The 15475-nt window shown below is 31.9% G+C and overlaps 1 protein-coding gene across 1 annotated transcript; it reads left to right on the top strand.

Annotated features, from left to right (window-relative positions):
- The first annotated feature begins 339 nt into the window (after window positions 1-339).
- On the top strand, window positions 340-2338 carry LOC108330792 (ethylene-responsive transcription factor CRF4). The gene has a single exon (XM_017565343.2). It carries the CDS (start codon window positions 929-931, stop codon window positions 1946-1948), a length of 1020 nt encoding a protein of 339 aa, XP_017420832.1. The 5' UTR covers window positions 340-928; the 3' UTR covers window positions 1949-2338.
- Window positions 2339-15475: the final 13137 nt, after the last annotated feature.

The raw sequence follows: 15475 nt of genomic DNA, 5'->3' as shown, positions 1-15475 counted from the left end.
TATCTTGGGCCTCACGTGACTCACATCACACCATACCCAACCATGTGCCATATGATTAATCATCACCGTTAGATGTTGTCTCATTGGTCAGGGCTCATGTGGAACCGTATATGCAACGCGTTTCAATCGCACGGATGCGGCGACCCGTATTCTTCCGCCTTCTCACACCACCTACACAACTCCCTCTACTTCACCCCATAATTTATTTATTTTTGAATAAATAAAAAAGACCGTATATACAGTAGTATAGTAGTAAACAGTAGTACGTGTGTTATTCATTTAATTTAATTTTTGATTTAATTTAATAGAGAGTGAATTGTAATCGTTGGGGTTTGGGGTGGGGGATGGATACTATAAAAGAGGAATTGAGTGTTAAGGAGTGGAGAGTCTTGGTTCTTGTTTACCGATTGAACTAGAGGTCGCAGAAGTAGTACCCTAGAACCTGCACAATCTGCACTTGTCTTGCCTTTCTATTATCCTCACTTTGAATCACAAGATATCCTTTTTCCATTGAAGGGCGCCACTAGAGGAAGAAGAAGTTTCAACGAAAGTCTCCGGCACCATCTCATCTCATCTAATCTCAGCGACTATTGGAATCACCATCCTCTCAATAATTCCCTTTCTCTTTCTCTCAACCCCCATGATGTCAAAAGTTCTTCTTTTCTCTTTATTCCTATCACTCCCGACCATGTCGACTCCCTTCCGTTTTTAATATTTCTTGCTTTCCTCTTTTTTCCTTTTAACCTTCCCTTACCTTTTCTAACATTTCTCCCCACATAAAAACCCCCAACCCTTCTCCTTCACGATTCCTTCTCTTTTATTCCCAAACCACGCCTATTTCTGTTTCCCGCTACAGTCATTACACTACCACCACACACACACACACACACACACAATACTAACACTACTACTCATAATACTATTACTAATGGAAGACAGTATCCTATGTAAACACACACTCCATCACACCCTCACCAAGAAGCTCCTCTCAACCAAAAAATCCCAAACCAATTCAAACACAGACCGCAGAGTAGTCCGGATATCATACACTGATCCGGATGCCACCGACTCTTCCAGCGACGACGAATCCTTCCCCTTCGCCCGCCAGAGAATCAAGCGCTATGTCAACCACATTGAGATACAAACCGCCACCGCCGCCGCCCCCAACGTCCTTTCCAATGCTCGCAAGAGGCCCGCCGCCGACCCATGCCGCCGCCAAGTCAAGCTCCACTCCGGCAAGAAGTTCCGCGGCGTCCGCCAGAGACCGTGGGGGAAATGGGCCGCCGAGATTCGAGATCCGGCCAGAAGGGTGCGTCTCTGGTTGGGAACTTACGACACTGCCGAAGAAGCGGCCATGGTCTACGACAATGCCGCTATCAGGCTTCGCGGCCCGGACGCCTTGACAAACTTCGTAACGCCGCCGCAAAAAGAACCTCCGCCGGCTGCAGCTGCGGAGGTTCCCGAATTGAAGGTCGGCGTGGCCGAAGAGGCCTCTGGGTCCGGGTACGACTCCGGCGACGATCATTGCCACCACAACCTCTCCTCCCCCACTTCGGTGCTCCACTTCCGAACGAACTCGAACGAAGAGAATTCAGAGAAAGCCGAGGAAGGGTTGAGAGAGTGCCAGGGTGAGACCGAAACGAGTTGGTTCGACGAAAAGGGGGAGTTTATGTCGCTGGAGAACTTGCCGGAGTGGAACGACGTGTTTAATTTCGAAGCCCCGGAGTACCCTCTTGTGTTTGAAGAAGAGCGCGTAGTAGACGAGTCCCAGATGTTGGGCGAAACCATGGCGTTTTCCCCGGGCGAAGCTTTCAGCGACACAAGTAGTATTTTGCTTGCGGATTCCCTCATAGATTTCGACAAAGCGTGCTCTCCATCCACCTTCTGCCAAGTGGACGATTACTTCCAAGACATTTTGCTAGCTTCTGATCCTCTCGTTCTGCTCTGAGATTTCTCTTTTCACTCACCATACGTCAATCGTTAATCCTTAATCCTTAATCCTTCCCTTTCCGCCCTGCCTATTCACGGCAGATTTTGCTCCCGGTGGTAAAAATATTAAATAAATTACTTCATCTTTTGTTTTTCTTTTTCAAAGCCAAAAAAAAAAAGAAGCTTTATTTTCGTATTTTATTTATTCAGTTGTTTTAGGTACTCCGTTACAAACAACGAACGGAGATTAGTTGAGTTGAGTTGAGTTGAGAGTGAAGTTTTGTTTAAATTTTAATTTGTAATACTTGTTCCTCTGCTTAATAAGTAGGATGGTTGAGAAGCGAGAATGTTGTAATGTATATTTGTCCAGTAAGATGTGAATCCAAGTGTAATGGAGTTATTTTCTTTCCGTATTGTTGCGTTTTTCGAAGAAAATAAGGAAACATGGCATTGACGATTGTATGTGAACGGCGATGAGGCGCTGATTGCGGTCGTGGCCGGTCAGTCGGTGGGTGGGGTGCGGTGAGGGGCAGAGAAGAGTAGGGGTTGTTGGTCGTTTTTTGTTTGTTAATATGCGATAATGTGAATTTGAGACTTGACTTTAGTTAAGTGGTTCTGTTTTGGTCTTAATGTTTTTGAAAGAAAGAAAAAACAATGTTTAGAACGTTACCGAGCGCACGCGGGGCGAACATAAAATCTTTGGAGCCTTTAGGTGCAAGCGCCATGCCATGCTGCCGCAAAGAAAAAGGTCCAAAGAGAAACGAGTGCGTGTGTGTGTACATCAAAAGGCGGAACTCAATAGGACTGTATCAATTGTCGCCATTAGACTTTTTCACTTCACAAAACCTGTTCAATTTTACCTCACCCAAACCAAAAACACTATCTTATGTTAAAGCTCTTCAAATTCTACACCTTCCAATCAAATCCGCTTCATTACCATTTATTTCCCCAATTCTTTTACCTTCCCCTACAAATTAACTTACATTCTCCATTATAATGACAAATTATTGCATTTAAATGTTTTTAAAACGTTTGTTTAGTTCGTTTTTAATTCTAACAGAAGCATTAGGTTTGAAAAGTCCTTGCTAGATTATATTCTTTCGGTCAACCCATAAAATATGCAAAGGTGGGGCTGAAATGTCAGGTTCAACAAGCTGGCCGAAGGATGAAGGAGAGATGTATCCTATGTATAATTTTCTTCTTTTTGAAATTTTATCCGATTGATATGACACAAAAATGAAATACGAGTTTAACTGATATGACACAACATCATTAATATCATACTGGCCAAAACATGAAAGCAAGGTGAATTTTGTTCCTGTATCTTTGGTTTTAAGATATTAATTATTACTAGAGAAACAAAAGTAATAATATCTAATACTTAAAAATCATCTTAATGGTAGTCATTTCTAAAAATTAATATTATAATGCATTAATATTTAGATTACGAAAGATAGAGTATTTTTGTGGTGATAAATTATTTGCACACGCGAAGAATGAAAAAAAAAAACTTGTGCACAGCCTGTGTGCCAGACAAAAGAGGAAGCTTAAAATTGACACAATTGAAGATTCCTAGTATCACTCTACTGTTGCTTTCAGTGGTTGAATTATTTCGTCTGCATTCACTTCATTAAACAAAAATACTATTAATTGGATTTTATTTACTAAAATTGCATCTATATATTTTATGGATATTTTGGTGTAAAGGATGACACCTCGCTAGTGTAAAGAGACCATATAAAGGCCTGAGAGAAAAATATATTAGACAAGCTTTCTTCAAAATACTGATAACATTTATTAATTGTTAATTTGTTTATTAGTCGGAATTAGTTATAGTGAAACTTATAATAATTCACACATTCTATTTGACTCATTTAATTATATTTCCTTAACTGATTTTTTACAATGTATTAAAAATTTAACTAAATGAAACAAGGAAATTTTGGAAAAACAATACAAATTTATTTATTTTTATTAAAGTTCAATTTATTTAAAAGTGACTGTATTTAAAAATTAAAACCAATTAACAGTTCTTAATTAATATACATTAAATAGAGTGGAAAGAATTATTCTCATTTGAAGGGAGGTTGATCAAATTCTACTTTTCGCTGTGATCCCATTAAAGCATTATTTTTTCTGTATTTTTACTAAAGTAGTATATGTTTTATAAATTACCAAATGAATAAATTTTTAAAAACTATGAAAATAGGTAATTTTCGTTTGAATTGACAGCTTCGGTTTTATAATAATATTAATATTAATTATAACAAAAATATTAAACTTATTAAATTATAATTATAATTAATAATGATTAATAATGTTATATTATAATTAATAATAAAAATATCCATATTAATAAAATTAATAACAATATTAATACTATTAATGATTAATATGAATGAAAATTAATATTTTTAATTATTAATATTAATACTGATTAATATAAATAGTGATATTAATTATTAGTATTGCTTATAGTAATATTATTAATATTAATATAACAGTGATTAATATTAGAATAATGATATTAACAATTAATATTTATTTATATTACTGTTATAATGAATAACTTTTTATATTAATGTAATTATTACTTTACCGTTATTTAACTATGACTAATATTATTATAATAATTAAACAGAAATCAAGACTTCAATATTGAAGTCGTGTTGTTTTTTTCACACTTCTTTTTAAGAAAAAAAAATCCTTGCAAGGATATATTTGAAAATCGTATTTTAAAATATGATTTATCTAATTTCGTAATTTGTAAAATTTGATCCATTTTAATAATTTATAAAACCACTCCATTTTTGTCAAACCCTTATATTACAGGTGGAAATTAAGGAGACAAGACCAAATTGATTAAAAAGAAACTTAATACACCATTTAACATAATGATTAAAAAATGCAATAAAATTTAACTAAAAATGTTTGATTAACATAAACAAAATAGTATCGTTGAGAAAATTCCGATAAACATCAATGAAGAAATAAATTTGATTCGTATAAATAATTTGAACACTATATATCAACTAGAATTAATTTACGCAAGTGAGATGAAGCAGTATCTCTTTTACATGTATGTATGTATGTATGTATGTGGGTGGTGAGAGTGTGAGCATCAGAGAAAAACTATTTAATTGCTTCACTATTACTCCATATCACATGTGTGTAAGGGGAGAGAACAGAATCAACACTAAAAGGGAATAAGGGATAAGCTCCACTCAATCATTATGTCGCAACTCCCAACCCTTATTACAATTACGCTTCTTCTCTTCTCATCCCTACGCGCGAGATAATCCTTTCTCATAATTGTGTTTTCAACTTTTAATAACATCATAAACCTTCATTTCTTAATTCATTTAACGTGCTTAATTATAAACTGCTATAATCAGACCTACTAATTGCTATCTCTCGCACGCACGCACGCACCCACCTACATGGTGATGTAACATTCGAGTATGTTTCTGTTTGACGACAGAGAGCGGTTATGCGTATGTGAAAGTTTATGAGAAGATAAAATAGGAAAGTGAGAGGTTTAATGTTTTGGGAAAAGTGATAGGGAGAGTTTGAGTTTGATAATTGATGGGCATTGATTGGCATTTGATGAAATTGGGAATGGGCTCCATATGCCATACAGAGAGAAGTAGTAGAGTTAAAAGGCATGGTCTCAGATGAGTTGGTGAAATTAAGATCATGGGCTACGTTTGTGGTGATTGCCGGTTGGTAAAAGAGAAAATGAGCTTCTGTTTATGTTGTTGCTTTGGTGTGGTCATCACAACCTGCATCTTCCCCATATGTATCTTCTATATCAACACATTTTCGTCCCTAAAGTGCTGCAGCTTCCCCATTTCTTATCAAAATAATCATTTTAATTACTTTTTTAAAATGCATTCAAACAAAATTTTTTATTTTTTAACCAATTTTCCTCACTTATATTATTTACGAGGAAAGAGAATTTCTTTAGCCTCTCTTGGCTCTAATGTTAAATTTGTAATTTCGGTGATATAACTTGCTATTGAAATGTTTACATGACGCTTGAACAACTAGTTACGTGTTCAAGTAAAGAGATTTTACAACAACACTAATTACCACTTCTTATCCTTACTTACATAACAAAACCATCATTTGAACAAAGAATGCGAGTATGAATAATACAAGAACTTAATATAGGTGAACCAAAACTAAAACGTATCCATCTAAACCATTTATTGATCAATTTTACTTGTAAGAAATAATTCAACTTGTTTTACATTTTTAATCTACAAAAACAACCTCCAACATTGATTTGATACCCAATGACGACCATTTGTCATTTAATCGTCGTTAAAAAGACAAACTTAAGATTTCATTTAATTACAATAATTATTTTGCTCAAAATTTTGACAAGATATAATAACACTATTTGAGAGTAGAAAATTGTAAGCAATGATGTGAATAAGTTTGTCTCCATATAGACTTTTAAAAGAACAAAACTCAGAATCAATTATTTCAGGACGAAGTAATAATTACCTGGTGTCATTGACAAATTGGCAACTTGTAATTTCGAAGAGTAGTTAACTATTTTATCTGATAAATATTCTATGATTATTCAATTAACTGAAGATATTACTTTATTAATTGACACTTCAATAGATTCTTTAATTATCTACACAAATAGTTAATAATATAAATAGAAATAAATTATCAATAAAATCTATTTATAAATTAGAATTTAAATTATTAATAAAAATATTTGTAAATCTCTCAATTAATCGATAGATAATTTATAATTATTATTACTTATAACTTTTTTTATCAGTAAAATCGATCAATAAAGTAAAATGATCTAATATTTTATTTTTAACTTTGATAATTTTATTAATTAAATTTATTAATGATATTTTATTAATGAAAGTTTTATTTTTTTGTAGGTCATAGCAATTTTAATTTATTGACGAATTATGAATGTCTATAGATTTTAGCAGTTAATAATATTAATTTTTTTGTTGTTGTGTGAATTATTCTAGTATTTCTATATTAATTGAGAAGTTATATATAGCTCATATCATCACTATATAAACAAATTTTTAAATGTAGTTTGTAAAATGTCTCTAAATATTAGAAAATTTCTAAAATAACTTTATGTTCAAGCTTTAACAAAATCACCCAAGAGAAAAATAAACTCGTCACTATTAAAAAAATGGTTTTTTAACTCGCACCATATATTTTGGTTTTGTAAAAACCGAAGCTTATAAATATGCGGTGGTATTTTCGTAGTTATGACAAACTTATAGGCTTTGGTTAACTCGGGACCGAGGCAATACGACCGTTCGGCTTCGGTTATGATATCAACCGAGGCAGTAACCGAATGTTCCATGCATTTTGTCCACCAATATATCTCGGTTGTCTAGGGACAAAGGCAATATAACCGTTCGGTTTCGGTTCTGCTATGAACCGAGGCAGTAATCGAACATTCCAAGTAAATTTTGTCCACTAATATGCCTCGGTTATCTGGGACAGAGGCAATAGGACCGTTCGGTTTCGGTTATGCTATGAACCGAGGTAGTAACCGAACGTTCCAAGTTAATTTTGTCCACTAATATGTCTTGGTTGATTGGGACAGAGGCAATAGGACTGTTCTAATTCGCGACAAAGGAGGTTTGATTCTATTTCCAATCTCTTCTCTCTGCCATTTATCTTCTTCCCCCTTTCTCACTAGTTCTAGGTTGGTATTGTAGAGAGGGGAAACACCAAATTTTTTTCCCTATTGTTGGTTTCGCTCAACAAACCCTATTTGGAGGTTCTTTAGGATTTCTGATTTCTTTTCGCAGGTGCGTATTGGGTGGAGAATACTCATGGCGGCACGAAGCTTGTGGGTTTGCGATTTAAGCTCGTGGTCCTTCTACATATTTCTAGTTCTTGTGGTTTGCAGGTTTGATGGCGTCCCGGATGGAGATGTGGTGGTTGCAAGTTCTCGCGTTGAGTGACGCGATTCTTACGGCGAAGACAGCCTGAAGTAGGCTTTGCAGCGCGGCAGCGGTGGTGATGCTTCATGGTGGCGATGGTGAGGTCGTACTTGGGTTCGCGAACCTGCTGGGAGAGGCGCTTTGGTGCGAAGCGAGTTCCATGGTTGATGCGTTAATGGAGGAGATGACGTGACGTGGGCTCAGCGAGGGCGAGAACCGTTCGGCGAGGGCGAGCACCGTTCGACGAGGACGAGAACCCTTCGATTTAGTACGAACTAAAGCCTAAAGTCTAAAAAAAAAACACCCTACTGCCTCGGTTACCTAAGAACCGATGCAAAATCCGACTGCTTTTGGCCTTGGTTCTTAACCCAGGCAAAAAACGTACATTTTTTTGCTTTGTCTGTATATGTCTCAGTTGCGAAACCGCTACCTATAGACGAAAATAACCACTGTCGTTTCTCTTTACTGCACTAGTATGTACACTTAGTTAAAACTTAAAAACGGCTATAAAATATTGAAAATTACAATATGAATGTACTGGATTCAAATTATTGTATATGTCTCTTTTTATTGAAATTCACATATTACATGTAATGAGAGAAAACATATTTTTTCTAACGTGATATATTTATTAATCTTTGTTAAATGAAATTCATGTAACTAGATGTTAACATGTAATGAATATATGCTAACAAGAAAAAGGTGTTTTTTTAAAAGAAAAACTAATAATACTAAAAAAAAATTAAAACTATAAGTTAATGTATTAATAAGGAACACAATTTGTAAACTTTTACTCTAAAATGATTATACTCTCAAATAAGGAGAAAACTAAATAATTTTTGAACGGTCAATACCAATGAAATTATGATATTAAAATTAACAAATTTAATTAATAACTGAAACATTATAATAATTAACAACATAATACAGAAACCAAAAATATATAAAATTTTCTGAAAGAAAAAACACAAAGACTATGTAACGTGATGAAACAGACTAAGTTTTTACAATTACCGGTGTCCCTTTTAATCAAGAAAACTCTTACCATATTAAAAAATTACTTGCTTTCAATTTGAAGAAAGAAGAGAAAGAGATGGTATAACTTTTTTTTAAATGATTATAAAAAACTAAACACATTGTTACGCACTTAAGCCAATAGAGTTTCATCTTTTTATAACCCATAAAACGATTAACATGAGCTATATATACAAAATGGTTAATATATGCGTAGAAAACTTATTCAAATATAAAATACAATTGTGAAAAATTAATAAGTATCTTCAAGTCAGTAGTTTCTGAAATATAATAAAATTTGTTCACATCAAAAGCTTAATAAAAAATAAATTATTTGAATACTTATAAAAAATCAATTTTTAGAAAAAGAAACTAAATTATATTATATATATAACCTTATAACTTCAAACAATTAAAATAGTTATTCTTCATTTATTTTGCTACTTCTCATTATTAACAAAACTGCTCTTTTTGTGTTTTTCCTTCCATGAGAACTCTAACATCACTCAAAAGAATAATTATTTTGCTCAAAATTTTGATAAGATATAAAAACACTATTTGACAGTAAAAAAATTATTAGAAATGATGTGGATACGTTTGTCTGCATAGAGACCTTCAAAAGAACAAAACTCACAATCAATTATTTCAGGAGGAAGTAATAATTATTTGGTGTCATTGACAAATTGGCAACTTGTAATTTCGAAGAGTAGTTAATTATTTTATCTGATAAATATTCTATGATTATTTTTATCTGTTTATCCATTTACTGAAGATATTACTTTATTAATTGACACTAAAATAAATTCTTTAATTATCTACGTAAATAGTTAATAAAACAGAATTTATAAATAAAAATAAATTATCAATAAAAGTTGTTCATAAATTAAAATTTGAATTATTAATAAAAATATTTGTAAATCTATTATAAATTCAGTTGGTAAAATCGATAGATAATTTATAATTATTATTACTTATAAATTTTTTATTAGTAAAATCTGTCGGTAAATTAATGTAATATTTTTTATTTTCAGCTTTGATAAATTTATGATATAATTTATTAATAAATCCGTTGGTAATTAAATTTAATAAAATCTATTGGTAAAACAGAATTTCAGTTACTAGAAAATATATTTTTTCTAACATATATTTATTAATCTTTGTTAAATGAAATTCATGTAAATAGATGTTAACATGTAATGAATATAAGCTAACAAGAAAAGGTGTTTTTTTTAAAGATAAAAGAAAAAATAATACATACTTAAATAAATTAAAACTATAAGTTAATGTATTAATAAGGAACAAAATTTGTAAACTTTTACTCTAAAATGATGATACTCTCAAATAAGGAGAAAACTAAATGATTTTTGAACGGGTCAAATATAACAATGAAATTATAATATTGAAATTAACAAATTTAATTAATAACTGAAACATTATAATAATTAACAATACAATACAATACAGAAACCAAAAGTGTATAAACTTTTCTCAAAGAAAATATACAAATCAAGACATAGTTTCTACAAATAAAATATAACATGATGAAACAGACTTATTTTCTATCAAGTCCATAAAACCAGCTTTGATACCATGTTAGAAGTGAACTTTAAACCTATTCAACCCTATAAAACTGGCTTATAGGGTTATAAATTAAAAATTGTTCTTATCTCTAGTCGATGTGTGACTTCCAACATAATCAGGAAAACTCTTACTATATTAAGATATTATGTTTGAAATTTTAAAACATAAGTGACATTTAAAAAAATTTTAAAATAAAGTTTTTAATTAGAGAAATATATATTACTACAAAAAAATTCATTAAATAAAAACTGTTTTCAAGAAAAGAAAGTAATTATTATATAAATTTATTTAAAAAATTGTCAATTGTTTATTTGTATTTCCTGTTATATTTTCATTGAATAAATTTCTAAACTAGTTATTCAATTCATTTCTAAAACTAGTAAGATTGGATACCATTAATTCAATCTTTACAAACAATTTTGCTTGTCTGCACGTACGAAACGTTTAGAAAAAAAAATAGAATAACCTTAAAAATTAGTAGACGATCGACATTGTAATATATATATATATATATATATATATATATATATATATATATATATATATATATAATTTTAATTTTTCATAAAAAGATGTATCCATCTTAGTAACAAGAGATATAGGAAGATGACAGAGACAAATATAAGAAATGTGAGATGTCACAGAAAAGAAGAAAAATAAATGGAGGAGTTCGAAAAATAAATTCTTATATTTTTTGTACACGTTGTGTATACATATTTTTACAATTTCTATAAAATCATTATCATTATTTTTTTATGTATAAAAATATTATGACAATATTTCAAAGGAATCGTAAAGTGACATACTTACAAATGGCTCCAAAAACACAAATTCCATGAAAATATTCATGTATTTTAATGTTCGTGCATTCTAATAACGTGGCATGTGGTGTATATTAAACAATTTTTTTGGAAAGAAATTAATTGCCCTTCTCATTTTTTGTTTTAATTTCCTTTTTTATCTTTCTGGTTTTTATATAAAAATTTAAATTCTGACGAGATTCCAAATAGTTATTCCATTAATTACCTACGTAATGTTCATTTTTGAAGGCTTTTGTGATAAAGCGCATCCTGCACTGTTACCTGTTTCATTTTCTTAAAGTATAAGTTAGTCATAACTTCATGCTTCACCAATGTATTCAAACTTTTACTAATAACTACTCTTTATATATTTATTAACTAATGCTTTTCTCAGGCACAATAATATAATTAATGTTTAGAACTTATTATGTATAAGAACTGTATCCCTTACCTTATTAAATTTTATGTAGTTTTTTTTTCTTATAAATTATCTTAATAATAAAAAAGGTGGTTTAAATAGAAATGGTTAGGAATAATGATGAAGAAATTAGTAATATATTTTTTGTTGGAAGTCTCATTTAAACTTGTAATAAGACAATTTAGAGTATATATAAGAGGATGCAAATATTATTTTATAAGTTGATTTTGTATGATTAAATTAGATTTAAACTTCACCACTTAACATATTATCATAATCATGGTTTAAAATCTAATTACAATTATATAGATAACATCAAACAATGAAACCACGGTAATTATTAGATTAACTTGTTAGACATTAACATACAATTAATACAACACATGACAAAAACTAAAATTACAATCATATGGAAAAAATTAAAACTATTCAGTGTATATATTATTTGAGTAAATGAATGACTCTATATATAGGCTTCTTCCCATGTTTTATAAATGTCTCGTATTGAATCTTTCACCAGATCAACTTTTATAACATTCATTATCATCGTAACAAAATATCTTCTGATGTAGCTAGAAAGGAACGTAAATTGTAGATAAGAATAAACTTATTAGATGTTAAATTACATTTGTGTGACTAAACATAATTTTAGTTCTTGAAACGAAACCTATGAATCGGTAAAATCTTGTCTGATTAGAATTTAGAAGGTTTAAATAAAATAAGTTAGAAATGATAGTTTGTTTTTATTGTGATTGATGGCTGTCGGCTAAACTGGTGAGAACTTTATAGACATGACTAAAAATATTAGAGTTAAAAAATAGGGAAAAATGCAAGGGTGTGGTGAGAAGGAGCAAGGCTTACATAGGAGTGATGGAGGCAGATATATAGGTAGGAATAGATGAGAGACACTATACTATGCTTGTTGAAAGCATGTCACCCACTCATCATATTACTACTACCCTTCTATTAATTAGCTTCACCCATGGTTGGGGAAAAGGACCTCCTTCATATTATTGCTTCATCATTGCAACACCTTATCGCAAGTTTAAATACTACAATTTTTTCAGCCACTCTGCTTATTTAAGTATTCAATGCAATATTATTGTTGCCATTTTTACTTCGCAAAGATTCTTGGTATCTTATTTCACATGCCATTTAAATGTCTTTACAACTTACTTTAAATTTACCAGGTTGGGGGCAATTATTACGTTTTGTCCACCAGGTTTACAGAGCAGTAAAAGAACCCTGACCACGTAGGTTTACATTAACTTTGTGACAACCTTTTTTTGTAAGTACATTCACACCCCACTGTCCAGTAATATATAGTTAAAAGTAATTCATTGTAGTAAGAATGTATATCAACAAATATATATATATATATATATATATGGATCCTGACACTCTGTTAATAAACACGTGACAGTTTTGTGTGAAGTTCACGTAATGGTTTTTCAATGTAATTTGATTGACTGGTGGATCATGCTTTTGACTCATCTGAAACCAGATGAAAAGATTAAATTTGGTTTAATTTGAGAAGCAGCATTATTATCTTCCTTGTTGGGTTCCGTTTGCGGCAGCAATAATGAGTGTTTGGAATTTGGGAAAGGTTACAACAAAAATACAGTATATGAAGGAAAGCAACCACTTATTGTCGGTCATTTAACAGCTAGCAGAGTACATGTCGCATTGAGGAGAAGATAGTAGTAAGTTGTAAGCCATCAGAGACTTAGGGTTAGGCAACAACGTCACACAAAATCCAAAGGCTACATTAACTCTTTTGGCAGTGCTACAATTTGCGACAGTATTGAACAAACACAGAGTCACAAGAGTGACGACCAGGGCACAGTGTTGAATTTGAACTTTGTGCTGTTTTATTTGCAATACCGGGACAACATTGTTGATATCGATTAACTATATATCTCAGACAAGAACAAGGAATTTTATGTTAACTTGATCCCCGTAAATGATTTTCGTTTGGACTGAGGAATAAATTTTTGATTAATATGTACAAGTTGTAGGTGAGTTGCGTGTGAAAAGAAAAAAAATTGTGTGACATTGAGAAGAAATTGAAAGAAGAGGCAAAGCAGTGAAGAAATCAGAAAGGGTGGTTATAGTATTGAAAAGGTATTTATTAGGGTTTAGAAATGTAGGTTTGTGAGAGAAAATAAAATGGTTTTGTTTGAGTGGAGATGGGTGGAAGACAAGTGAGTGGTAATGTTGCAGGCTTTTAGTAAATTTACTAAAGAAAGGGTTGGCAATCTCTCCAACTTGCATGCTATGCGACACACTTTCTCTGATTTGTTTAGCTGTGGGCTACTTCAATTTAATGAACAAAAGCATTCAGCAGCTTTCATTTCACCCGGTTAGCGTATTTCACAATGGTTGGTCCCCCCTGTTACATTTGCTCCTCATCTTCAAGTTTCCACCTCTCACGCACACCTCCTTATTCATTATCACTTTTCACTTAGCTCTCCTATCAAATATTTCTTCCTCCACATAAATCAAATAATCATCTATACTTATGTTTCTTAACTCATAAAACCTAAGCAAGAGGTGATAAATATTTAAAGACTATATAAATATCTTTGGTTGATATTGCGGTTGGTGAAGTGAAGGCCCACAAATCCCAGCTTGCACCTTCAAAGAGGGCACATATTATTAGCACGCAAATATCACTTGTGCCCAGTGCCCATTTTCCTTCCTCTGGGTGACATAGTTAAAAATATTTTTAAAAAGTAATGTTAGACACCATGTATAACTAATTATTCAAAAGTAATTTATATTTTGAGAAAGTTGAGGACGGAGAAAATCTGACCGTTGATAATGTCGATCCGGTGAACAAAATGAAGGAATGTCGACAGCGGGAAGACATATACGAAGACAGTATAGTATAGGATTAAGGAATACGATGGGTGATGGATGGATGGATGCATGCATGATTGTTCCTAAACTCAATTTGAAACATTAATACTGTCTCAACCACGTGTCCGCTGTACGGTTATCTATGCGATCTCTGACTTGTGCTGCGTCTTGGACCCACAAAATCAGCTCCTTCGATGAGGCTCACATGTTCCGAATCAGAATTGTTTGTTTTTGTTACTCAGTTTCTTTGTATGTCTTTGTTTTGAGAAGTTGTCGATGGAAGAAAATGGTGATTTAAATTTGAAATGTTAGATGATGATAAAACGAGGTAGGGGAAGACAAAGCGGCCAGGGAAGCATGTGAAATGCATATGGCGTTTCTGTGCACCCAAACTCATTTTGTCTTCCAAATTTATTACCTTTTATTATTATCCCAGTTGTCTACGTGGCAATCATGAGGATTTGTCAGCATCATCTTCAGCAAACACGTGGAATAGTGATAACTCTGTTCCTTCCTTCTCCTTTTCCTCTTTTTCTTACAAAATATATTATAAAATGCCCTCTCTGAATAATCTAATTATTCAACCCAATTAGTGAGTACGAACAACATTTTAGTGTTTACACTATCATTACTTTAGACTAGTAATTTTTGTTAAGAAAAGGTATCACTTTATACACAAACATTAATAACGACTAAAAGTGAAAAGAGTTTTGGCGAGAGTTTGTGTAATCTCCAATTATCTTGCTTTAGCTGCCGAAAACACAATCTTTCACACGACTTTAGAGATCGTAAAGCATTAGATGACAAATAAAAGTCTATAAGAAATTAAAAGCGTGAGACAATGGAATAAAAACGAGAGCAAGAAGAGAATGTTGAAAAAGAGTTGGACAAAGGAAGAATGTTTGTTGGTGTCTAATGTCAAT

Source organism: Vigna angularis, chromosome 4, assembly GCF_016808095.1.
Source record: "Vigna angularis cultivar LongXiaoDou No.4 chromosome 4, ASM1680809v1, whole genome shotgun sequence".
Classification (NCBI taxonomy): Eukaryota; Viridiplantae; Streptophyta; class Magnoliopsida; order Fabales; family Fabaceae; genus Vigna; species Vigna angularis.
This window is presented reverse-complemented; position numbering and strand designations above follow the sequence as displayed.